The sequence below is a fragment of the Pristiophorus japonicus genome, chromosome 16, assembly GCF_044704955.1.
Source record: "Pristiophorus japonicus isolate sPriJap1 chromosome 16, sPriJap1.hap1, whole genome shotgun sequence".
NCBI classification, from domain to species: domain Eukaryota; kingdom Metazoa; phylum Chordata; class Chondrichthyes; family Pristiophoridae; genus Pristiophorus; species Pristiophorus japonicus.
The window spans coordinates 133,808,133-133,834,390 of record NC_091992.1 but is presented as its reverse complement, the minus strand read 5'-3'; the positions used below and the strand labels follow the sequence as shown (position 1 = coordinate 133,834,390).

The 26,258-nt window shown below is 46.3% G+C and overlaps 2 protein-coding genes across 15 annotated transcripts in view; one reads left to right on the top strand and one right to left on the bottom strand.

The window, feature by feature from the left end:
* LOC139226857 (uncharacterized) overlaps nucleotides 1-3,745 on the top strand; it is a 129,254-nt gene extending 125,509 nt beyond the window's left edge. For all 8 annotated transcript variants that reach the window (XM_070857946.1, XM_070857945.1, XM_070857947.1 and 5 more), the window contains 2 exons: nucleotides 1,273-1,402; nucleotides 2,772-3,745. In XM_070857946.1, the coding sequence (XP_070714047.1) occupies nucleotides 1,273-1,402; nucleotides 2,772-3,357 (716 nt within the window). In that variant the 3' untranslated portion in view covers nucleotides 3,358-3,745. The remainder of the gene's footprint in view (nucleotides 1-1,272; nucleotides 1,403-2,771) is intronic.
* Nucleotides 3,746-5,778: 2,033 nt separating this feature from the next.
* The window catches only part of exoc7 (exocyst complex component 7), a 41,141-nt gene continuing 20,661 nt past the window's right edge, over nucleotides 5,779-26,258 (bottom strand). For all 7 annotated transcript variants that reach the window (XM_070857937.1, XM_070857938.1, XM_070857940.1 and 4 more), the window contains 12 exons: nucleotides 23,388-23,533; nucleotides 20,354-20,506; nucleotides 18,933-19,031; nucleotides 17,894-17,956; nucleotides 17,163-17,229; nucleotides 15,262-15,327; nucleotides 9,834-9,954; nucleotides 9,302-9,397; nucleotides 8,298-8,361; nucleotides 7,714-7,755; nucleotides 6,770-6,903; nucleotides 5,779-5,995 (listed from right to left, as the gene is read on the bottom strand). In XM_070857937.1, the coding sequence (XP_070714038.1) occupies nucleotides 5,893-5,995; nucleotides 6,770-6,903; nucleotides 7,714-7,755; nucleotides 8,298-8,361; nucleotides 9,302-9,397; nucleotides 9,834-9,954; nucleotides 15,262-15,327; nucleotides 17,163-17,229; nucleotides 17,894-17,956; nucleotides 18,933-19,031; nucleotides 20,354-20,506; nucleotides 23,388-23,533 (1,154 nt within the window). In that variant the 3' untranslated portion in view covers nucleotides 5,779-5,892. The remainder of the gene's footprint in view (nucleotides 5,996-6,769; nucleotides 6,904-7,713; nucleotides 7,756-8,297; nucleotides 8,362-9,301; nucleotides 9,398-9,833; nucleotides 9,955-15,261; nucleotides 15,328-17,162; nucleotides 17,230-17,893; nucleotides 17,957-18,932; nucleotides 19,032-20,353; nucleotides 20,507-23,387; nucleotides 23,534-26,258) is intronic.

Genomic DNA, 26,258 nt, shown 5'->3' with positions numbered 1-26,258 from the left:
CATCCCTGATTTGCGATACCTTCTGCCTGGAGTACGTTCATAAAATCCGCCCCATTATATCTTCATCGCTAAATAAAAACTTGGAACTAAATTTGTTATGGAGTGTTAAAATAAAATAATATAGAAATTGAGAAGAGATCAGATGAGATGTGAAAATGATTTCTAAAACTAAAGCGACACTGATCCCTTTGCAACTATGGATCGGACATTTGGACATCAACACAGTCGCCAGTCCCAGCTAATTATTTCTTGTGGCTCAAAGTTGAGAGATGTAAAACCATAATTAGGGTATTTCTGCAACCATAAATTTTGATTAAAATTATAAAGACTAGACTGAAAATATGGAAACCAAATTTGTGAAAGTTTTATTTGCCCGCAATAAATTTCTTCCAAAGACTTTGAATAAAATAAGATTGAAATTCCAGGCCCAGAGACGGGACTGAAGTTATTTCTGAGCTAGAACAATGCCGGTGACAGGTGACCTCCCATCCATCATCTAGTGTCGCGACGTCCCGACTGTAGGTAGCTCCCCCCCCCACCCCCTGTGTAGGGAAGTGCATGAACTCTGCTTGGTATAGTGGAGATCAGGGAGCCTATGTGGTGGTACTGGTGAGGGAGGGGGTTCAAGGCTGTGGATCCCGATTTTGTTTGGGGGAGGGGGAAGAAGTCTAACTTTCAGTATTGTGAATTATCTGTCAGCGTTCCTGTTGGAAATAGAGGGAACTCTTCCATAAATTCACAGTCTTCGCAGCCACTGCTTCAATTGGAGAAAGAACTGATTAAGGAATAATAAATAAAAGTGGTTAAAATGTCACGGGGAAAGTGACAAATAAGTGGGAGAGGGGGAGACAGATACTGTGCAGTCTAAGCTGAAGGGTCCTGTCACAACCATAGTTGTAAATCGCAGCTTTGTCAAGCATTGCCAGTAAATGAGCCTGTTGAGGAGATTGTTCACCGAGTGAGAACTGCAAGAGGCAACGGGGCAGCATTTCCTCTTCAGTGCCCTGGTGTAAGATTCGGCTGAGGTTGGAAGCTCATCCCAAACTCGGGGTCAAGCTATTCGGAATTTCCCACCCGTTCATTTTACTGGGGAGGAAATGGTCAGCCGCTGGTCCCAGATTTGCAAAAGGAGCTCGCACTCTGCCAAACTCCTGAATTGAATGGCTGCCTCGTCTGTCTCTTGCGGTTAGGTCTTTGAACTCATCTCAGCCGTGGTGGAGTGGAGTGTGAGAGTTTGAAATGTATTCACGTGCTTCGGTTTGTCCTCTTCAGTGCACGGTGATCCATCGGCGACTTCAGAGCAGAAGATGGATTCGGATCGCTTCGAAGCAGTTTGCCCGCAGCCCACTGCAAGCCAAACCCAGGACCACCCCCCTGCTGCTGCTGCAAATGACCATGCAAGGTACAGCACCACGAGTCAAAGTCCAGCAAATAGAGCACGCCACAGATTGGTAGGACAGGGGTTCGTGCCACAAACTCTCCATGTGGAAGAATATCTGATCTTGGCCACATGGGGAAGGTTTGATCCCTGCTCCACAGATTGGGATTGGAGATCCTGGTCACTACTCGGAGTTTCAAGGCTGGAGTCGAAGTAGCGATGGAGATGAAAGGAAAGTGTCACCAGTCCCTTGTACTAATGATTTTCAAACATTAGTATTTCTATACTCGTACACCCCAGAGCAGAGAACTCTCAAACTTCTTCACTGGGGAGAGTAGTCTAGAGCAATGAACCTGCTTTTTACCTGGTATAGAAATATATTCCAGCCATAGCATTACAGGGATCTCTCCTGCCTCCCTCGCTCTGTCTCTCTCTCTCTCTCTCTCCTCCCTCGCTCTATCTCTCTCTCTTTTCCCCTAACCTCCCTCGCTCTGTCTCTCTCTCTCTCTTTCCCCCCCCCCTCCTCGCTCTGTCTCTCTCTCTCTCTCTCTTCCCCCCTCCCTCGCTGTCTCTCTCTCTCTCTCCCCTCCCTCGCTCTGTCTCTCTCTCTTTCCCCCCCTACCTCGCTCTGTCTCTCTCCCCCCCCTCCCTCGCTCTGTCTCTCTCCCCCCTCCCTCGCTGTCTCTCTCCCCTCCCTCGCTCTGTCTCTCTCTCCCCTCCCTCGCTCTGTCTCTCTCTCTCGCCCCTCCCTCGCTCTCTCTCTCTCTCTCTCTCTCTCTCCCCTCCCTCGCTCTCTCTCTCTCGCCCCTCTCTCGCTCTCTCTCTCTCTCGCCCCTCTCTCGCTCTCTCTCTGGGGAAGCAGTTGCCTTTGCTCAGATCCTCTCCTTAACTGAGATTGATAGTTGACCATACGTGAGATGGAGGACACCAGAAGAAAGTTTTTGGGTTCCAACCTTGATCTGTGCTGAGTTGATAGTCTCACCCAGCACTGCAATTAGTCGTGTAATCAGCTCTGCATCCCCGAGGTTAGGGAGCCAGTTTACCGTAGAGGGTGTTTGAATGACGGGGGACGGCAGCATTAGGCTTGGGTGTGGCGCATTCTGCAGATGAATAGCCTGTCAATAACTGCTGTCAAAGCTCACCGTAGAGAATAGCCACTCGAGGATATCAGAACAGGAACAATACCCATGGACAGTACCCACACGCGTAGTCAAGAGCTTTGGTTTCATTTCATTTGATATAATTTCCTGGGGAGAACTTTATCCCTTTCTATCCTTCCTCCTCTCCTCTGCATTGCCTGTGATCAGGATGTGTTGGGAAGGGTCTTTTCACACCCTTAGAATGGTGTGAGTCCTGTGTTTTACAATTAGTATTTTCTGTGTGTACTGAGCAGGCAGCAACCAGCAGTGTTGGTGACCAAGAGCAACCAGTTCAACGGAGCTCCCGCGAACATGTCCCGACCAGCCCTTCCCCTCGACGACCCGGTGTGGACAAAGGAGCGTCCCCATGAGGAGGTCCTGGAGGATCTGCCAATACACGGCACGGTGGACAAGCCACATACGGTCGTCTTCAGCGAGGACAAGGCAGAGAACTCGGCCATCGGAGAATGGGGGGAGCGCCTGGTCCAAGCCTTCCTGACGCACTGGAAGGAGAGCGACAGCCAGCATAAGCCGAGTGATGTGATTTGGGCAAACGAGAAGGGCGAGAGCGGCAAGCCCTATGACTTCGAGGTGGTGTTCACCTCCGCGAGCAACAGGCAGGTGCGCACCTACATAGAAGTTAAATCCACGATCAAAGCCGAGAAGAAATTTGTGCCGCTCTCGGCTCAAGAGGTGGACCTGGCATTGCGGGAGAAAGATTGCTATCACCTGTACCGCGTCTACAAGGCCGGAGACTCCCAGAATGTGCAGCTGTGTCGCATTAAGAACTTGGCACAGTGTCTGCATGCAAAAGAACTCGAATTGTTCCTGTTTGTGTAAGTTCCACACTGACTTTTATAGACGCGTTCATTCCGTGGTTTTTATTGTTTTTTATGTATCTTACGTAAGAGTAATACTATCAAATGTCTGAGCGGGGGGGGGGTAGTTTGGGGATGAAGAAAGATTACACTGATGGAATGATTTGTGAAGCCTTGTTTATACTAAGGTGACCAATGTCATGTTTGGTGATGTTTTGCACAATTTTCTTCTGAATTCGTATCCCCAGACACAATAATGTTTAAAACAGCTTTCTGTTCATTGTGAAAACCTTGTTTGCTGTGTGATTTTATTTTTTTTAACTTTTACTCAAATTTTATCCTGTAATTCTGTGCAATCAAGCGACCAAACTGATTTTAGTGATTGCAATAAATCAAACTGTCTGTACAAATTTGTTTTATATATTTTATCTCTTTAAGAATCCTCTGGATGTGGGTAGTAAGGCAGGCATTTATTGTCCATCTCCAGTTGCCCTGACAGACGTGGTAACTGAGTCTTGCTAGGTCACTTCTTGTGTATCCCTGATTTTAATCGTTGTCTGGGCCCTAAGCTCTGGAATTCCCTCCCTAAACCTCTCAACTTTTAAGACGCTTCTTAAAACCTACTCTTCGATCAAGTTTTTGGTCATTTGCCTTAATATCTCCTTACAGGCCTCAGTGCCAAATTTTGTTTGATAACACTCTTGTGAAGTGTCTTGGGATGTTTTTAACTATGTTAAAGGAAAAAATGGCTGTCAAAAGAATGTTGGGGAAAGAAGGAATTTGTTTGGTTCAGTTTATTGCTACAGTGCACCTGTGTCAAACATTGGGCTAGAAATTGCTCCTCGCCCAGATTGAGGGCGGTGACCTGCCGGGGCAGGGATATCCTGTGCCTGGCCCAGAAGTCCTGTCCTCGACACGAATTGGGCCATGAACCCCTCAAAGGAAGTGGAGCGTTGCCTCCGGGGCAGCAACACTGCGCTTAGTCCAGCACTGCGCTACACAGCTACTCCACAACGAACCTCTCCAATTTAAAGGGGAGGGCCCCTGGGCACTCTACAGGCCCTTTGGTGGGTATCACTGGGCCACCAAGGACACGATTGACCAGGCCAGCAGCTTGGCACCCAAAACTGAGTGCCTGGCTGCAAGCTAGTGGCTCAGTCGATGCAAGGGCCGCCATTGTCGGGCTAAAGCAAGATCCAGCTGACAAAAAATGGTGGCCGAGGGTGCTAAAGGGCCTCTCCTTTAAGGGGCGCATGCCCCCAAGGTGGATGTCCTCTAACCTCGGGTAAGGGATCGGTGCGCACAGCGATGTCATCACCAGTTGTGCACAAATTGTGGGGCGCCCTATTGGCCCCCTCGCCGGAGTTGCTAATGTCGCTATTTAAAAAAAGGGCAATTTTGACCCCATTGTGTTTTGTACGGATTTGGTGGGAACTTGGGTTATTAATGAGTTGGCAGTGACACATAAAACCTGTTGCTAGTGCTGTGTAAATCCCTGCATATTTGGCCTTATAAACAGTTGGACTCTGTTCCAAGGTTATTTCCAGATGTGAAAATGTTGCTTTTTAATCAGCTCAAAGGATTGGAATTTAGTCTGTGGGCTGTCATCTAATTCATCAGTGCTTTGGCTTTTTGCCTGTGTTTTTATTGGAGCTTAAGCTAATTATTTGCAGAGCCCTGACAGTACTATACTCAGCACAAGCTACCATGTGTCCCTTTGTATGGTGCAACAGTGGTCAGTATCACTAGCATTGACACTACTGCCAACCCTGTTTCAGCTTCAGGAATATGTGGTTCAGTAAGTGCAGAGTGCCACACAATCAGACCCAATGTTATCTCCCAGGGCCCTTGATTCTCTGAGCTGCGCAGGATCAGGCTTGGCCTGAATGAATATTCTAAACAGAAGCAGGAACCTTTGTTGAAAAGAAACATTTATACAGCACCTTTCATGACCTGGGATAGCCTAATACACTTCACAAGAGGGTGGTCACTTGTGATATTGGGAAACACAGCAGCCAATTTGCACACAGCAATAAAATATGACCAGATAATCTTTTATTGATGTTGGGTGAGGGATAAATTGGTTGCTGTTTTATACTTTATATTAATCTTCATAGGTTTTTCACTCTCCTGTGGTGGTAATAGAAGAGCAGGCTTCCACGTGTGGCGGGAGAGCTGAAAAACTTGCACTACTTCAAAAGAATTTAGGGGAACGTGTAGGGGACAGGATTTCAACTAGCTGGACTACAATTTCATCAGCTGAGATTGAGAAAATGAAGAGTCTCAAACTGAGGATTAGAGTGTGATGATTTCCTAAATAGTGGTACAAGTACCCAGCACCTGTTCAGAACTGCATATTAATCCACCAGTGAGGAATGTATGTCCAAAATCTCAGTACTCCAAGCAATGGTACAGGAGCTGGAAATAAATCATTACAAACCAGTCAGGGTTCATATCTTTAATGCAACTTATGAATACAGTTTAAAATAAATTGGTAACACTATAATAATTTCATAGTTGGCAAATGGATCTGGCGCTATAAAGTGATATACAGACTTTACGCTGAAGTATCGAAGAGCTTCTCGATCATTTCTTCAACCTGTTCCACTCTGTATTTTATATATTTATCAATATTCTTGGTAAAGGGAACATTTGAATACCTGCAGGAGTTAACAAATAATTGCATTTATTAAGACAGCAATGGTAAAGCTTATACAGAAAGAAATGCAATGTCAAACTGCAGTTATTGCCCATCGAGTTTTATTTGTAAACTTGGCATCAGGTCACAGATATGAAATGTGTTACATTCTCACCTTCCATGTAATGTTATTCCCCCTACTCTTCAGCCAGGACAGATTTTCCTGCACCTGGGCAGATTGGATCACACATGCAGCCAATACAAGAGAATCAGGCAGAAAGAAAGAACGTGCCTTTCACTACCTCAGGATGTCTCAAAGTGCAGGCACTGCTGTAGTGTAAGGATTGCAGCAGTCAATTTCACACAGCAAGTTCACACAAACAGCAATGACCAGATAATCTATTTATCATTCAATCAATATCACTCAAAACATTGACCAGGACACCGGGGATAACTGCTCTGCTCTCTAATAGTGCTGTGGGATCTTTTACGTCCACTTGAGAACAGACAGGAGCTCGGTTTAACATCTCATCCGAAAAACAGCACCTCTGACAGCCTGGATTTGCATGCTCTGGAGCAGGACTTGAACCCATGACCTTCTGCCTCTGAGGTGAGAGTGTTGCCCACTGAGCCACAGCTGACACATAGGCCAGGTAGGATCCCCCATGGAGCTGGGCGAGCTCTCACTGGCACATACTACCCTCTGGCCTGGTTTTCCTATATTCGTTGTAACCCAGCCCAGGAATGGATTCATCTAGACCTCGTTTTTTTTTTGCACACAATACCCGACTCTTACCTCTGCCAGAAGACTCGATAGGCCACAGTTACATTTTCCTTCTGTGCACGCCTGATTTTATCCCTTTGTTCCTTATCTGGGATGGCCCAGGATTTCTGGATCTTGCAGAGTTCTTCCAGTCCATCGTTAAATGCCTTTGAAACAAAAGCTAGCCTCACTTAACTGAATTAATACTTTATTAGCAAATATCCAGGCCCACACAGTGCTGAATCTGTGGGCAGGCCATTTCTCAGCCACCAAAGCACAAACTCACTAATTAAAAAAGGATGGTGCGATCACCCACGACTGCCATCATCTGGCAGTTCTGTTCACAGGATTACTGCCTGTGATTTTTGATGCTTTTGAGTGGTGGAGGCAGTTTGTGCTCCTAATTATCTAATACGTCAAACGATATTACATGCGAGCGATAAGCTGCCCGTCACAGATGGACATTGGGTATGCCTCCCATAAACCTGCTCCAAGCATTGCCCAACAGATCAACAGCAGTTGTTGCTGCAAAGATTCCCTGCAGTCTACCCATAAGAAATAGGAGCAGAAGTAGGCCATTTGGCTCCTTGAGCCCCCACACTGAGCACCACATAACCTGACCCGCAGGTGGGACAGTCCTTCTGGTTTAGACTTGCGTTCTCAAGTCAGGACAGGTTTAAAATGAAAGCCATTTTGCAAAGAGAGGGGCAGTTTCAGCAGCAGAACCAAGCTGGGAAGAAATGCTAGGACAGTGCGTCAGAGCTTCCCCAGGTGCTGTACAGTGAAAGAAAGGCCCAAAGCAACTGGTACTTTTACAGCACTCTACACATCATGAAATGCCCCCATGCATTCCACAGAAAAGGGGGAGAAGTTAGGACACATGTCTGGGCACAGAGGTGGGAGGAGGTACTGAGTCAGAGGAGTTTAGGAGGAGACCATCACATAAAAACATTTCTTGCACACTAATTATATCTTACCTTAAATCGGTCTTTAATGGCCTGCCTTTCTTTATCTTTTAACTAGAAAAATAAAATAGAATGGATTACTCCAGTATATTTCTGAAGAGGCTGTGTTTAAACAAATTGCTATTGACCACAATTAAAATCAGGCAAGATTGAAATTGATCACTTCTTGTGCAGACCAGATAAACCAATGGTCGAACCCGAGACTTATGTGGAGTTCGTTATCTCAGGGCTTTAAGCATTAAGGAACCAAGGCGGGTTACAGATAACAGGCTCGAGGAGCTAAATGACCTCCTCCTGTTCCTGTGTTCAGCTGCAGCAACTGTTGGGATTGCTACAATCGGGTACCGTCTCACTGGGCTAAGAAAAGAGGAGCAATAAATAAAAAAGTCAGCCAGGGTTCCATGTCTGATCCCAGCACATGTGGAGATCGGGTAAAAGCAGGATCAGATTACTGGGTCAACTCCAAGGATCATGCGCCAGTTCCGGCCAGCTAGGTGAGGCACCAGTGGAGAGGAGGGAAGGCAGCGCCCATGTGGAGACTGCAACAGGTGGCAAGACAAGAATTTTGCACCTTTCACAAAAATTAAAGCACTTACTTTTGTTCCTGGCTGGAAGGCAGGCAGGTTCCCCTCGGTAATGGGCATCGTGACCTTTAACCAGCTGTAACAATAGACAGATAAATTCCCGTGTATGTTTGCACCATTCTCCCCTCACTTACAATGAAAAGACAAAGGGGTCAGACTCCTGCCTCGCTCCTACAGGTGCCGACACTGCGGGGGATGTGGTTCCAATAGATCGGGCTCCTTCCTTCTCTAAAGTGCCGTCCAAGTGAAAGCCTAAACAGTGGACGTTGGCAGCCCATCCGATTGTGAAGGGTAATCACAGCCAACTCATCAACAACTTGCATTTATATAGCGCCTTTAATGCAGTAAAACATCCCAGAGTGCTGCACAGGAGCGTTCATAGAATGATTCAGCCCATCGAGCCACATATTAGGATAGGTGACCAAAAGCTTGGACAGAGGGAGGTTTTAAGGAGCATCTCAAGGAGGAAAGGGGGGTTTAGGGAGGGAATTTCAATTAACAGAATGCTGTTAAAACACAAATCAACACTTTTATTATAATTCCTCAGTCCTCCTGCTCCTGTGTATTATATTTTCAGACAGGAAATCTCCCCTGGCAATGTTTACGGTCTGTATCCATTCCACTTAATGCCTCCCACTTTAAGGTGTAATTTCTCCTGTCGCCTGTTTTTCTAGTAAGTAACCAAGTTTGTTTTGAATTTCCTTATATGGATAAACCTCCTCCCGCCGTACAATTAGCAAGAGCACTGCCTCCGTGTCGAGGAGACAGACTAGGGAAATCCCAGCTTTGATTCCCAGTGGGTGATCACAGGAGGGCAGGCGGGGGGAGGTCATGGCCAATGACCTTGGCTGGAAATTGTGGGGGCTAAGGTGAGGACAGAATCCGACTCGGCAGTGCTGCCTCCACAGTCAAATGGGCCACTTGGGCAGGAGTCAGTGAGTGACCCAGCAGGAGTCAGTACCTTCAGGGAGAAGGACAGAAGAGCAAAACACACAACAGAATAATAAAAGCTTTACCTGCGCTGATAAGTCTGGAGTTGCTCTTCAATGTGTCCCTTGTACGCCTTGTCTGGGTATTTCTGAGTTACTGCCACAAGTTGGATTAATTCAGACCTGTAACAAACATCACAGACTAGAAATAAGGAAACAAGTTTAACGCGGCTTTTAACCAGTAACTAACGGCACTTACCTACAAACTATGTTAGTTACTTTAACTTATCGTAGGAAAGTAAAGGGCAGCACTAGTGCACATAAAAGCTATAAAGTACAACAGTGTTGTCACCAGGCGTTTAAAGAGCATCGGTCCAATGCGCTGCAGCAGAAAGATGGGCCGGTCCAGGGCAAGTACGCAGGTCCCAAGCAGCCCACAAAATGGCGGGTCTTGGCTCCAGATTTACACTGAGGCACAGTGGGAAATATTTCACAAGAAAATATTCGATGGCCAAGGGGAGGTACGAGAATGGAACACTGGAGTCAGTCTTTTTGTTTCACTTATGCATTCTTATATTCGACATCCTGAGGACAGAGAGAACAATTATTCCAAACTTACTTCTCCAGGGATTTCAGGATGTAATTAAAGTTATTGAGAAGGAAGACAGCACCCAGAGCCGTGTCCTCATAAACCTTGGCCTTGCTGTGCAGGTTCAGCTGCAAGTTGCCAAGTATTTTGCCTACAGTAAGAGAGGGAAGAGTTTTAAAAAGCACAACAATCCAAGTAAAAAGCTGCAGAAATAAATTCCTGTTGAAAATGGCATCGACATCGTACGGGAGCCAGCGCTTTCCAATAACTCAACCGAGTGCCTGTTATATGCGTGAGTTTCCGTGGGGAGTGCTGGCAGGATGTTTAACAGTGGGGCCCGCAGCAGCCTAGCCCTATCCACACCACACTGCCCTGCACACACATCCCAGGTCAGTACACAAGTAATCTTCTGGGTCAATTAAAGGACATCAAGGAATATGGAGCAAAAGTGGGTAAATGGAGCTGAGGCACAGATCGGCCATGGTCTGATAAAATGGGGGAACAAACTCAAGGGGCTGAATGGCCCATTCCGGTTCCTATATTCCCTTTTAGCAAAACAATTTGGCAGAGACCAGAAAACCTCCCCAATTTAACATGGACAGAGTGGCTCAGCAGTGACACACCATCCTTTTATCTTTGGGGTGTCAGCCTTGACTCAGTGGGCAGCAATCTCACCCGAGTCAGAAAGTTGTGGCTTCAAGTCCCACTCAAGACTTGTGCACATAATCCAGGCTGACCCTGCTCCAGTGCTGGCAGGAGGGAGTGCCGCACTGTCAGAGGTGCCTTCTTTTGGAAGAGACGTTAAACTGAGGCCCCGTCTGCGCTCTCAGTGGACGTAAAAGAGCCCAGGGCATTATTTTGAAGAAGAGCAGGGGAGTTCTCCCCGGTGTCCTGGGCCAATATTTATCCCTCAATCAACATCACTAAAACAGATTATCTGGCCAGTATCACACTGCTGTTTGTGGGACCTTGCTGTGCGTTTCCTACATTACAACAGTGACTACAGCCAATGAAGTATTTTTGAAGTGTAAAGTGTTTTGGGACGTCCAGAGGTCGTGAATGGCGCTATAGAAATGCCACGTTTTTCTTTTTCCCAAATCCCAAACTGAACGAAAGGGCAGCACGGAGATACAACAAACTGACACATTCTCGTGGGAACAAGTCACGACACAAAACTACTGAGTGTTCAGCACCACCTAAAAGCACTTATTTCCCACCCACCTACCAACTCACGTCAATATCCCCCTTGAACCTTGCTATCTAGTTTTTGAACTGTGTGTGATTGGCTGCCAGAGCAATTCAAGTAATGTGGGAAATGGAAAGGTTACGGCCATGTAATAGAGGCGTTCTCCACAAACTCGGGTTAAGGCTCAGTGTTCGGGCAGAATACAGCAAACTGTACACCCGACCTGACCGGGGAAAATGCTTCACACTGGATTGTAAATGGCTCCTCAATATCCCAACATTAACACCCTAACTCGAGCACAAAAACTTGTCCAGCAATTTCAGGAATAAAACCAGGTTGCCCTGAGATTAGACAGAAAATACATTCCCATTCCTTGTACAATCAAACCCTAATTGCACACTTTGCAAACATTGTGGCTTGATAAAAACACAGAGTCTGGGTGAGGCAGCCTCCATTCAATTTGGTACCAAACTCTGCAAGGGATCGTTCCATTTCTAAACATTATGAAAAATTGCAGATGATGGTGACAGACTAGGTATTGCTACCTCATAACATACAGACTCGCATTTTACATATAACTCGGATTCTTTTCACAGCAGACAAGCTCTGGTGGGACAGGCTCACGCTCAGAGATTACGCTGTGTGATAATAGACAAGATACTCAACAAGTTCATATGAAATTATTTTCTTGCAACAAATCTCGCTCAAGGTGAATTGGATGGGACGCCGTTTTATAAAGATAGGTGTTCATGAACAATGTATTCTACTGCTAAAGTGGAGCTCTGTCCCTATAAGTCTAGCAGCTCAGTAAACACAGGCTCAAGTCAGAGTTTAATTCTTGTTTGGGCACTTTCAGGCTATAGGTCAGAAGCACCAGATATTAAATGACTAGATTGATTTGTGTCTGTTGTCGTCTGGCAGACACGAGATGTACTTTTATCAGAATAACCAGCGAGCTTCCTGTTTCGGGACAGGAACAATGTGATTTTCTGCTCTAAAGTTTAGGAATTATGTTGCTTTAAGCCTAAATATTCTTCAGCACAATTAAGAAACTGCAGACATTGTAATAGTGAACAGCGAGGAGGATAATGATCCACTTCAAGAATACACAGGCTGGTGAAATGGGCAGAATCGTGGCAGATGAAATTTAACGCAGAAAAGTGCAAAATGATACATTTTGGTTGGACAAACGAGGAGAGGCAATATAAACTAAAGGGTACAATACTAAAGGGGGTACATGAACAGAGACCGGGGGGATGTGTGCACAAATCGTTGAATGTGGCAGGGCAGGTTGAGAAAGCAGTTAAAAAAGCATACGAGATCCTGGGCTTCATAAATAGAGGCAGAGTACAAAAGCAAGGAAATGATGATGAACCTGTATAAAACACTGGTTCGGCCTCAACTAGCTTATTGTGTCCAATTCTGGGCACCGCACTTTAGGACGGATGTGAAGGCCTTAGAGAGGGTGCAGAAAGGATAGCCAAGTTTGCTGACGATACAAAAATGGGAGGAAAAGCAATGTGAGGAGGACACAAAAAATCTGCAAAAGGACATAGACAGGCTAAGTGAGTGGGCAAAAATTTGGCAGACGGAGTATAATTTTGGAAAGTGTGAGGTCATGCACTTTGGCAGAAAAAAAATCAAAGAACAAGTTATTATTTAAATGGAGAAAGATTGCAAAGTGCTGCAGTACAGCAGGACCTGGGGGTACTTGTGCATGAAACACAAAAGGATAGTATGTAGTTACAGCAAGTGATCAGGAAGGCCAATGGAATCTTGGCCTTTATTGCAAAGGGGATGGAGTATAAAAGCAGGGAAGTCTTGCTAAAGCTATACAGGGTATTGGTGAGGCCGCATCTGGAATACTGTGTGCAGTTTTGGTTTCCATATTTACGAAAGGATATACTTGCTTTGGAGGCAGTTCAGAGAAGGTTCACAAGGTTGATTCCGTGGATGAGGGAGTTGACTTATGAGGAAAGGTCGAGTAGTTTGGGCCTATACTCATTGGAATTCAGAAGAATGAGGTGTGATCTTATCGAAACGTATAAGATTATGAGGGGGCTTGACGAGGTGGATGCAGAGAGGATGTTTCCACTGATGGGGGAAGACTAGAACTAGAGGGCATGATCTTAGAATAAGGGGCCGCCCATTTAAAACTGAGATGAGAAATTTCTTCTGAGGGTTTTAAATCTGTGGAATTCACTGCCTCAAAGAGCTGTGGAAGCTGGCACATTGAATAAATTTAAGACAGAAATAAACAGTTTCATCGAACTGGACTCCACAACTTTGTGGCAGAGAATTCCACAGGTTCACAAGTCTCTGGGTCAAAAAGTTTCTCCTCATCTCAGTCCTATATGGGGATAAGGGGTTATGGGGAGCGGGCAGGGAAGTGGAGCTGAGTCCATGATCAGATCAGCCATGATTTTATTGAATGGCGGAGCAGGTTCAAGGGGCCGAATGGCCTACTCCTGCTCCTATTTCTTATGTTCTTATGTAAAAGATTTACAAAAATGATTTCTGGGATGAGGGACTTCAGTTACCTGGAGAAGCTGGGGTTGTTCTCCTTAGAGCAGAGAAAGTTGAGGAGATTTGATAGGGGTGTTCAAAATCATTATGGATCTGGACAAAGTAGATAGAGAGAAACTGTTCGCATTGGTGGAAGGGTCGAGAACCAGAGAATCATACATAGAAACGTAGAAAATAGGTGCAGGAGCAGGCCATTCGGCCCTTCTAGCCTGCACCGCCATTCAATGAGTTCATGGCTGAACATTCAACTTCAGTACCCCATTCCTGCTTTCTCGCCATACCCCTTGATCCCCCTAGTAGTAAGGACCTCATCTAACTCCTTTTTGAATATATTTAATGAATTGGCCTCAACAACTTTCTGTGGTAGAGAATTCCACAGGTTCACCACTCTCTGGGTGAAGAAGTTCCTCCGCATCTCGGTCCTAAATGGCTTACCCCTTATCCTTAGACTGTGACCTCTGGTTCTGGACTTCCCCAACATTGGGAACATTCTTCCTGCATCTAACCTGTCTAACCCCGTCAGAATTTTAAATGTTTCTATGAGGTCCCCTCTCATTCTTCTGAACTCCAGTGAATACAAGCCCAGTTGATCCAGTCTTTCTTGATAGGTCAGTCCCGCCATCCCGGGAATCAGTCTGGTGAACCTTCGCTGCACTCCCTCAATAGCAAGAATGTCCTTCCTCAGGTTAGGAGACCAAAACTGTACACAATACTCCAGGTGTGGCCTCACCAATGCCCTGTACAACTGTAGCAACACCTCCCTGCCCCTGTACTCAAATCCCCTTGCTATGAAGGCCAACATGCCATTTGCTTTCTTAACCGCCTGCTGCACCTGCATGCCAACCTTCAATGACTGATGTACCATGACACCCAGGTCTCTTTGCACCTCCCCTTTTCCTAATCTGTCACCATTCAGATAATAGTCTGTGTCTCTGTTTTTACCACCAAAGTGGATAACCTCACATTAACATACATAGAAACATAGAAAATAGGTGCAGGAGCAGACCATTCAGCCCTTCGAGCCCATGACTGATTATGCAACCTCAGTACCCCACCCCTGCCTTCTCTCCATACCCCCTGATTGAATATGTCCATCGAACTGGACTTCACAAATTTGTGGCAGAGAATTCCACAGGTTCACAAGTCTCTGGGTCAAAAAGTTTCTCCTCATCTCAGTCCCTTATCCTTAGTCTGTGTCCCCTGGTTCTGGACTTCCCCAACATCAGGAGCATTCGTCCTGCATCTAACAACAGGTTTCAGGTGATTGGTAAAAGAACCAAAAGCGACAGGAGGAAAAACGTTCTTACACAGCGAGTGGTTAGGATCTGGAATGCGCTGCCTGAGAGAGTGGTGGAGGCAGACTCAATCGTGGCTTTCAAAAGGGAGTTAGATAAGTACCTGAAGGAAAACATTTTACGGGGAAAGGGCGGGGGATTGGGACTAGCTGATGTGCTCTTGCAGAGAGCTGGTACGGGCTGAATGGCCTTCTGTGCTGTAACCATTCTATGATAGACAGGAAATGCAGTCATTTTTAAAATAAAGTAGGTAGATAGTTGCAGATTACATCACACACACACAAACACGCACGTACAGAGAATTCCACAGCCAGATTTCCAGGCCTCAGTCTAACCAGACTGCTTCTAATGAGACCTGAACTTCTGGTGAAATCTAACAATTGACACTTTTTAAACATTTCAAATACTCGCACAAAACACAGCGAAACCTTGCTGTAGGACCAATACTCACAGATATAGTTGCTGAGTAGTCGCCTGCTGAACTCAGAGCTGTAGGTGCTGGTAGAGGAGCCAGTCTCTGTAAGGTAACCATTTCCAGTCTGTTATAAAACCGAAATACATCCTAATGTATCCAATCGACACACTTCAGTGTGGGACGGTGAAGAGCTATTTGTTTTTAAACAGTTAACAATGAGACCTTCTCTCCCAGTATCTCCTCCACTATCCCCTCCTTCCCTGCACACCATCTCTAGAGAAACAACCGGATCCCAGGTTTCAGGTCCTCTAATTCTCTGACACCTGCTGCTCGGAGAGAGGGCAGGGAAGAGAGAGCAGGAACACTTTCTTTCCTCTTTAGCTTAACTCTGTCTGCACAGGTTCGCCCAGAGCTGCGATAAAGGGGATCCTTAAAATGCCCCATCATACATTTCTGTGAGAACCAAATTTATTTTGTTTTATAAGTTAGGATTAAAATGGCCGAGATGAAATGATTTTAAAAAGAGGGAGAGATTAAAATAGAAAAGGAAGAGGTAAAAGGATTCTGACAAACCTGATTAAGTTGCTAATCTGCTGTACCGGGGAACCTGCTAGGATTTGCGCCCCTTGGGATACAGTTCCACGGGCTTCAGTCATCCTGACACCTCAGCCAAGTGGCCATTATTTAATGTGATCCTAGACAGCAAGTGGCAGCCGGCTAGTCGCCCTTGGCCCCATCCCCAGATGTCCCCACACACGCACTTCCCAGAAGGGTCGCTGAATACCAACCAGGCCCAACATCGCAGAGACGGGAATCTTCTGAACTGCACGGATCATGTCCCACTTTGGGGAGAGCGGTTACCAACTGAGCCTTTAGGAAGCATTGCTGAATAATTAACCCATTCACCTCAGTAACGATGTAAAGAGACAAACAGTTGACCCAGCATAAAAACAAAAACCCTAATTTTGAGCGATTTATATAACAGCTTTCCCCCCAAACCAATCCCTCCCCCGCTCTATACAACGGGGGATACATTTCCAGGAAGAATAAACTGCTAACAGAGTGAAGTAATGGACATGGTTTAACACAACATTGATTCCACTGAAATAATATAAAGTGATGGAGATGCCAGGGATGAACGGACTCAGAATTCCATTAACTCACCTCTAGGATCTAAGGGGATATTGTAAGTGTCTCCCAGAACTACAGATGACAGCAGAGCGAAGATAACAGCAAAAGTGAAAAGGGTTAGAAGTCCATTAGTTCAGAGAGAGTAAAGAAGTTAAACAGAACCCGCAGTGTTTAGGGAGCAGGTCCACCACCAGACAGACAGACAGCAGGGTCAGGGAGTGAGTAGAACACAGGACAGGGAGAGGGGTTAGGGAGTGGGGTTTAAGAGAGTGGATACACCACCAGACAGGCAGCAGGGTCAGGGAGTGGGTACAACATTACTTCAAATTAAAAGCAAGAAAAATCAAATTCATAAAAAGGCAATGAAAAAGGTTATTAATTGGTTTCTTAAATAAATGCCCAACAAATAATTAAACACGCCGTCAAGATTTGCAGCAAGAAATTGCAAGAATACTATGTAAGTTTTGAAGCCAACAATGGTGTGGGTTTTAAGCCATTTCGAGAGACAACAATTTTAATGTCAAACACCGCACCCCACACCCCCCCGGAACTTGAGTCGCAGCTTCTAGAGAATTGAAATCCTATCACCAGAAGTTTCTTTTCAAGGCGAGAACTGCCCAGTTGCCAGGCGGGAAAGCCTGGAAGGTCTGCGGGTCACAGTAACACACTTTTCGCAAGCAGCTGGTACGGGCACGTCCCTGTAAAACGGAGTAATTTCTCCAAATGCATTTGGGTGAAAGGATTGAAATACGGCACAGCCAACACACATCATAGCGATCCTCCCACCCAGCCACAAACACACTTACCCTGAGAAGCTAACATAGCGCTCGCTGTCTCCTGGAAATCCAGCAGTTGCTGAAGGAATAGTATAGCCTGAAGAAGAAATGATCAGCGACTGTTACTGCCTCACATGAAAAGTTAAAGAGGACACAGCAAACAGTACGATTTGGAATGCTCAGTCATTGAGTATATTCAAAACAGAGATCAATAGATTTTTGGATTCTCAGGGAATCAAGGGATTATGGGGATAGTGCAGGAAAGTGGAGTAGAGGTTGAAGATCAGCCGTGATCGTATCCTGCTCCTAGTTCTTATTCCCACTCTCTTCCTCACCCTCTGTTCCATCCCCCCCAAGTTTGGTTCAATGGATCCCTGTTGCCCTCCAGCTCCCTCGCCACAGTAACTAGTCTGATCAGTGGGCATGGGCACTCTAATCCATCACGTCCCGTCCACTTACAGCTAGAGGCACTGGATGTCGACCAAGAGCAGGAACCCAAACTGAACGTGTTTGCCCCTCTCTACCCCAGGGGACATTGGCGCCCAATTGTAGCACCCCCACCATGAGACCATCTAGCCCGGAACAGACTGGGGAGATACCCGACTACAATGCCTTTACCAACTGAGCAATAGGGGCAGCTGTACAGAACATTCCATTGTATCCACACCACATGCACTTTATACTATGCACCGTACTCCAAACTCCAAGGACATCAAGTGTCACAAGACTATACAAATATTTGTAATACCATACCAACGTACATTACTGGTCAGTTCATGGACAGTTCCGTCCTTGGGCATATTGTACTCCTTGTCTGGATCATTCTGGGGAGGAAGGAAAGAGAATCACAAAAAGGAACCCATGTCTCTGCTTAGAACAGCGTGATTTTCTTCAAATGATCCCAGTCATTTGTTTCAGGTTCAGTCTCTAAACAAAGAGGCTAGAAGGTGTTTTTGTTCCAAAGTATGAAAGGTTTTATTAAGAAGCTACAGTACAAGAAATAAAGGTGTTAAAATACAAGACAACATTGAGGTAAAACTTGACTAACAATGTTTCAAGGTGATCAATTTCGGATGGCCTTGTGGTAACACTTGGGTGGCCCAGTCTCGCTCTGAGAAATATTGAACCAATGTTCCCTCAAGGTATGTAGGCACGGGGCAGCACATCAGTCGGCGAACCCGCACAGCTGCCCACAAGCTGTTGCTGCTGGAAGATGGCACACACATGCAGCAAATTTAAGGGAACCACGCACCAAAAGAAAAAAATGAGAGGAAACATTGGTTCAAACATATACAATTCCAGTCTTTACATGTACGTCATCAATTCTTACAGGACTTTGAGCTTTGGGCCTGTGTGTCAATTAATTTCACTGTCTCAAGCCCACGCCTGTCGGATATCTCCTGCACAAGCCACAAGGTCAGAAACAGAGAACACTTCCTATCCCACCATCCCAGAAACACAAGATATGGAGACTCAGCGTCTCATGACGTGTTACTCTCTCCCCAACAGCACTGTGGGAGCACCTTCACCACACGGACTGCAGCGGTTCAAGGCGACGGCTCACCGCCACCTTCTCAAGGGGCAATTAGGGATGGGCAATAAATGCCGGGCCTTGCCAGCGACACCCACATCCCAGGAAGTAATTTTAAAATACAATCAAGGACACACTATTATTGCAAGATTTAAGCAACCTTTAGCTTAAGGTTGACAACATTCAACAGAAGACCGCTTTCTACAGACAGGCTGCTAAAAATGCTTTACATCAAGAACAGCATAAAACACTACTGACTCACAACCTACCTTAATGCTATCTGCAAACTCTTCCAGTGCTTTGGCTCCCGTGGTTTCCATGGAGGTTATAAGTATCGGCAGTTTATTCTTGGTGCTGGCTGCTGTACCCTACATGACAAGCACAAGAGGATTACCAAAATGTGGAGCAACAAATTTGTCTGGAAAAACCTTTCAAGACGCAGTATCCCCCCCACACCACCCCCACCCCCTCGGGAAAAGGGCAGACAGCGAGCGCGATTCTGGATTGGCCTTTCCACCAGCCGGGCTGCTCGGCACGTCACTACTTTGAGGCCGGTTGCTCGGCCTCTGATCAGAGGATATTCATTGTGGGCGGAGGGCACGTTGGCCGGGAACCCGCCGTTGCTGTGATACAGGCAGCGAGAGGGGATCAGGATGGAGTCCACCATTCCTTGCACAGCACGTTTCCAATCCATTGCGGAGGTGCGTGGATTTGGGGGGCAGGCGCGGAGATGGAGGAAAGGAAATGCACGGACGTAAAGCAGCAGCAATACTGTGGCTACAAGAGCAGGTCAGAGGCTGGGTATTCTGCGGCAAATGTCTCACCTCCTTTCCACCATCTGCAAGGCACAAGTCAGGAGTGTGATGGAACACTCTCCACTCGCCTGGATGGTGCAGCTCCAACAACACTCGAGAAGCTCGACACCATCCAGGACAAAGCAGCCCACTTGATCGACACGCTACCCACCACCTTCAACATTCACTCCCTCCACCACCGGCGCACCGTGGCTGCAGTGTGCAACATCTACAAGATGCACTGCAGCAACTCGCCAAGGCTTCTTCGGCAGCACCTCCCAAACCCACGACCTCTACCCCCTAGAAGGACAAGGGCAGCTGGCGCATGGGAACACCACCACCTCTGCATTCCCCTCCAAATCATACACCATCCTACTTGGAAATATATCGCTATTCTTTCATCATCGCTGGGCTAAATACCTGGAACTCCCTCCCTAACAGCATTGTGGGAGCACCTTCACCACACGGACTGCAGCGGTTCAAGGCGGCAGCTCACCACCACCTTCTGAAGGGGCAATTAAGGATGGATAATAAATGCCGGCCTTGGCCAGCGACTCCCACATCCCAGGAACATTTTTTTTTAAGAAAGAGCCAGCCATGTATATTCGAATCTACCTCACGGCAGATCTCCCCCTTCTTGCTGCTCACCGTACCTTGATCAGGAAGAGCTGGCCAACACCCGGCTGCTTGGCCACTACATGCCATTCTATGTGCAGCCAGGAGGTGGTGGTAGAGAGCAGCCCAGCCAGTGGGGGCGGCTTCCATTTTCCCTCTGCACTCACTCGGGCAGCGGCTCAAGAATCCTCCGCCTGGGGAATCTGGCACCAATCCCACGCTGTGGCCTGAAGCCCGTGTCCTCCCAGCATTGCACCTTTTGACGCGATTACTGCACTCACCTGCAGAACCTGGTCAAACTCTTGCTTCATCTGCTTGAGGTGCTTAAGGATAGGGAATATAGTTAAGACGGCAGAATAATCGTGTCGCATAATTGCTCGGCGGGCCGTGGAGACGATACTCTCTCCTTCCACCATAAGGCCGTCCAGTGCTTCCTGTACAGGAAGAAACAGAAACCGGTCACAGGCTCCGATATCCAACTGGTCCTTCAAACAGAATTATGGTAAAAAGATGCGGCCCATTGTAGGCTGACCCAATGAAAGAAAGAGCTTCCATTTCTATAGCGTTTTTCATAACCTCAGGGCTTTCCAAAGCGATTTACAGCCAATGAAGTACTTTTGGAGCGTAGTCACTGTTGTAATGTGGGAAATGCGACAGTCAGGATCTTAAAAGTAAGATCAGTAGAGAAAAACTACTTGAGAAACTAATGGGACTATACCTACATCCTCAGGTTCTAAAAGAGGTGGCTGCAGAGTTAGTGGATGCATTGGTTGTGATCTTCCAAAATTCCCCAAATTCAGGAACAGTCCCAGCAAATTGGAAGGTAGCAAATATCACACCGCTGTTTAGGAGAGGTAGAAATCAGGGAGCTACAGGCCAGTTAGCCTGACATCAGTCGTTGGGAAAATGCTGGAATCCATTATTAAGGAAGCGGCAACAGGGCATTTAGAAAATCATAACATGATTAGGCAGAGTCACCGTGGTTTTATGAAAGAAAAATCATGTTTAACAAATTTATTAGAGACTTTTGAGGATGAAACTAGCAGGGTAGATAAAGGGGAACCAGTAGATGTAGAATATTTGGATTTCCAAAAGGCATTCAATAGGGGGCCACATAAAAGGTTGCTACACAAGATAAGCGCTCATGGGGTTGGGGATCATGTATTAGCATGGATAGAGGATTGGTTAACAGACAGAAAACAGAGAGTAGGGATAAATGGGTTATTTGGCAGGCTGTAACTAGTGGGGTGCAACAAGGATCAGTGCTGGGGCCACAGTTATTTACAATCTATATTAATGACTTGGATGAAGGGACCCAGTGCAATGTATCCAGGTTTGCTGACAATACAGAGCCAGGTGGGACAGTAAGCTGTGAAGAGGACACAAAGAGCCTGCAAAGGGATACAGACAGGTGAAGTGAGTGGCAGATGGAGTACAATGTGGGGAAATGTGAGATTATTCATTTTGTTAGGAAGAATAGAAAAACAGAATTTTTTTTTTTTAAATGGTGAGAAACTAATAAATTATGTTCAGCAAGATTTAGGTGTCCTTGTACAGGAAACAAAGTTAGTATGCAGGTACAGCAAGCAATTAGGAAGGCAAATGGCATGTTGGCCTTTATTGCAAGGGGGTTGGAGTACAAGAGTAAGGAAGTCTTGCTACAATTGTATAGGACTTTGGTGAGACCACACCTAGAGTACTGTGCACAGTTTTGGTCTCTTTATCGGAGGAAAAAGACTTACATTTATACAACATCTTTCACAACCAACGCACGTCTCAAAGCGCTTTACAGCCAATGAAGTACTTTTGGAGTGTAGTCACTGTTGTAATGTGGGAAACGCGGCAGACAATTTGCGCACAGCAAGCTCCCACACACAGCAATGTGATAATGACCAGATAAACTGTTTTTGTGATGTTGATTGAGGGATAAATATTGGCCAAGACACCGGGGATAACTCCCCTGCACTTCTTCGAAATAGTGCCAAGGGATCTTTTACATCCACCCGAGAGCACAGACAGGGCCTCGGCTTAATGACTCATCCGGAAGACGTCACCTCTGACAGTGCAGCGCTCCCTCAGCACTGCATTGTGTCAGCCTAGATTTGTGCGCTCAAGTTCCTGGAATGGGACTTGAACCCACAACCTTCTGACAAAGGAGAGTGTGCTATCCACTGAGCCACAGCTGACATCGAGGAGAAACTATTATACTTGCCTTGGAGGCAGTGCAACGAAGGTTCACTAGATTGATCCCCGAGATGAGAGAGTTGTCCTACGAGGAGAGATTGAGTAAACTGGTCTATACTCTCTGGAGTTTAGAAGAACGAAAGGTGATCTCATTGAAACATACAAGATTCTGGGGGGGATTGATAGGGCAGATACTGAAAATGTTCTTGTTACCCTGGCTGGAGAATCTAAAACTCGGGGTTATATGATAATGACCAGGTAATCGCCTCGCGGAACCTCGGTCAGTCGTGGCTGAGTGAGTAACACACACTCGCCTCGGTTTCAGAAAATTGTGGGTTCAAGTCTCACTCCAAAGACTCCCAACACCTCAGTGCAGTACTGAGGGAGTGCTGCACTGTCAGAAACGCCATCTTTCGGATGAGAAGTTAAACCGAGACCCTGTCTAATCTCTCAGTTGGAGGCCAATATTTATCCCTCAGCCATCATTAAAAAAACTGATTATCTGGTCATTATCACATCGCTGTTTGTGGGAGCTTGCTGTGCGCAAATTAGCTGTTGAGTTTCCTACATTACAACAGTGACTACACTTCATAAATACTCCACTGGCTATAAAGCACTTTGGGACTTCCTGAGGTCGTCAAAGGCATTATAGAAATGCAAAAAAAGGAAGAAAAAAAAAAAGGATGTGCAGAAGTGATGAGGGGCCCAGGCTCTGCCCACTCTGTAACCATGGACAAGCAGCGATGTCATACAACACTTACAGCTCACCAAGAAATCAGTCATCTGCCCCAGCAACACGGAGGAGATGCACACAATCCCTGACGCCTTTCTACCTTAACCCAGCGAAGCCCTGCCGCGAGCACAGGACACTGGACCCATACACACATACCCACCGTCGCATCAACTCATCCACCTTGAGGTTTCAAATGTTAAAATATTTTGGGTGATTTTCACAAGCCAGAAAACCAACAAGTTACAGAAAGTTGCCAAACTCCGAGAGGGCATCAGCCAATCGCTGCGATGCTGCCAGCTCACTGGGGTGTAACAGAAACCAAATCGTTGCTCTAAATTATTTTGAGAGAGAAATAGCAGCCACCAGCATTAACAGAAAGAGAGCTGCGAGAGTCCCACCTGTATCAGAGAATCAAAGGTTCGCTTCTGGTGATGCTCGGGAATGATCTCCGTCAATAACTGGTACTCACTCTGTGCCAGTTTTACAAAGGCACTGATGCAATGAATGTAAGAGTCGATCTCACTGTCCAACACGTCCTCCTTCCCTGAGAACACAGGCGCAAAGTAAGATCCCAAGGAAGACCGGAAGCAGAGTTATTCCCAATGCAAGTTTAACATTTATTCCGCCTAACCTTATACTTCCCACATCGCACGCTATTCCCTTGGTGTGTGTGTGGGGGGGGCTGCCAGGCTCCTGCTGCTAATGGTCTGCTTTCTTGGGGGAGGGGAAAGAAGAGGAGACTGCTAATCAGATCATGGAGGCAGGGGTTGGAAGGGGCAGAGGGCTGGGGGGTGGGAAAAGGGGATGTGCGAGGGATGGGGAGGCCCGAGAGGGGTGGCGTGGGGTAGCTGCGGGCACGGACCTTGAAAACTTACCACACAAGAGTAGATGCTCAGAGTTCTCACCTCTGAAGGAGGGTGGGGGTGAGCACCAAAGGCATATCATTGGCTCGGGGAGGGGGGAGACAAGGGGGGACTGATGTTGGGAAAACCAAGTTTATAATACTCAAAACTACGTAGCAGAGGTAACAAAAGGTTAGAGAGAGCTTGTATCGACAGAGAATCGCTGCATCACGAACCAAAACCCGATTTATGACCTTGTGCAATCGCTACTCGCGTTCAAAAAGGAATTAAATTCAAACGAATGCCACGTGAAGGAAATTAGATATTCTACAATGTCAAAACCCACAGGCTACAGATCATAAATGTTTCGGTCAGTAACATGTCGCACGTGTATAAAGAATAATTAATTTTAAACCAAAAATAAAAATCATAATTGCAACACAAAAAAAAAGTACTGAACCAATTTATTTTCCCCACTCCCAACGTCCAACCCCTTTCTCCCTCATTTTCTCCCCTGTACTTGGCCGTCCTACACCAAGCAATTCAGACACACACACACACGCCAATACCCACACGCCAATACCCACACACCAGAAGTGGACCATTTGCATGCTTGTGAAAGCCAGAAAGTATTTGTGAGGATGTTTCTGACTAGCACAGATTGTTACTCTCCGCTGCCTTCCTTGCTCCAGCTGCTGCTGCCACCCCCACACACCAAACCAACTCACCTTTCCACAGAGTGTGGCACAAGTCGAAATCCAGTGACTTTACTTCATAGTAAAGTCCTTACTATTTACAGTGTCAGTGGGAGGTGGTGTGCATCACCTGTATTTTACAGAATAAATCCCGGGGGGGGGGGGGGGGGAAAGAAAGAGAGTTCCTGGGACATATGGACCACTCTCCCGCATCACCTTCCAAATCACACTGTGAACTGATGGAAGCTGTGAAGCCCAGTCTGCCATCCAGTTCATGTCACCCGTTTCACTGAAGGGAAAAACATGGGGGAAGACAACAGGGTTCGAACTTAAAAGAGTGGAAAATAGGTTATTTTTAAATGATAAAAACCAGTGAAATGAACGGTCTCCAAAGGTTTGACATTTTACATTTGCTGTACGCTGATTATAATATGAAGATACTAGAATAGGAAGCAGGGCTCCAGTATACTCCACAACACAGTGACCTCTGTTCCGATGGAGATCGATAGATTTTTATTGGGTGAGGGTATCACGGGATACAGAGCAAAGGCGGCTAAATGTAATTGATACACAGATCAGCCCTGATCTAATTGAATGGCGGAAGAGGCTCGAGGGGCTGAATGGCCTCCTCCTGGTCATAATTCAAGCCCTGGCCTTAGTTACAAGACTTCTACCCTTCTGCGTCTCTCTGACACAAGGAGGGAGGGGGAAGATAATCTGGAATCCCAAGGACCTAGATCTTTACTTTAGAACTGCCCCTGCAATAGCCTTTGCTCACTGTCCATTACCTGACAGTTAACGGGAAAGAACACAGGGCTGAAAACTCAGTGATAAGACCCTCCCAGCAACATATCATATCTGGTGCATCGTGCAGGAGGAGCACAATGGAGTAGGCAGGTGAGGAGGAAGAATGAGAGAGCAACAGCCTTTGCAGGCAAAAATTCACTGAGTAATTCACATCTACAATTGTACAAGTGATGACTGTCTTCACCCACGGAACACCATCAGCACAGATAATCGCAGCCAATCTCTGACCCATCAGTCACCACACAAAAACAGTTGCTGGGCTGCACAGATTAACTATGGTTTCTAAACATTTTGAGAGAAAATGCTGCACTACGGGTGTAACTGTGAAGTAATCACTGCAATCGGAACTTTCCCCCTCTTCTAATCCCCAAAGATTATATAAAATTCAACAGGCTCTCATTTTATCAAAGAAACCCAAGTTACTATATTACTCTTAAAATTCCAATACAGGGAAATGTCACAAGTTGCGGCCCATCCCCACACATCTGAGATCACACCTCACAACTCCCAAGGCAGGCTAAATTAAAGAGTTAGATTACTAAACAAACACTTCCACACCGGATAGTTTGGTCAAAACGCTTCACACCAGCAGTGTGAAAGGAAGTATAAACTCCCATCGCTGTCCCATTGCATGAATCCATCAGATGGGAGTGGGGCTAATCACCCATCACAATTCAAGATTATTTGGGGAATGGCAGCATTGTCCACCTTGCCCAACGTCAAATGCACCCTTTAAATCGGCTGAAGATGGCACGCTTTGGGTCGGATCTGCAACCCCTTCACTCACCACTCAATGAGAGCAGGAGGGGAGGGAGGAGCAGAGGGTAGAGGTGAGCAGCCATGAAGGGGTGTGGAGGTGAAAAGAGGGAGAAGACAAGACATAAAAGGAAGATGCATGACTGGTAAATTATTCATGCTAAAAATT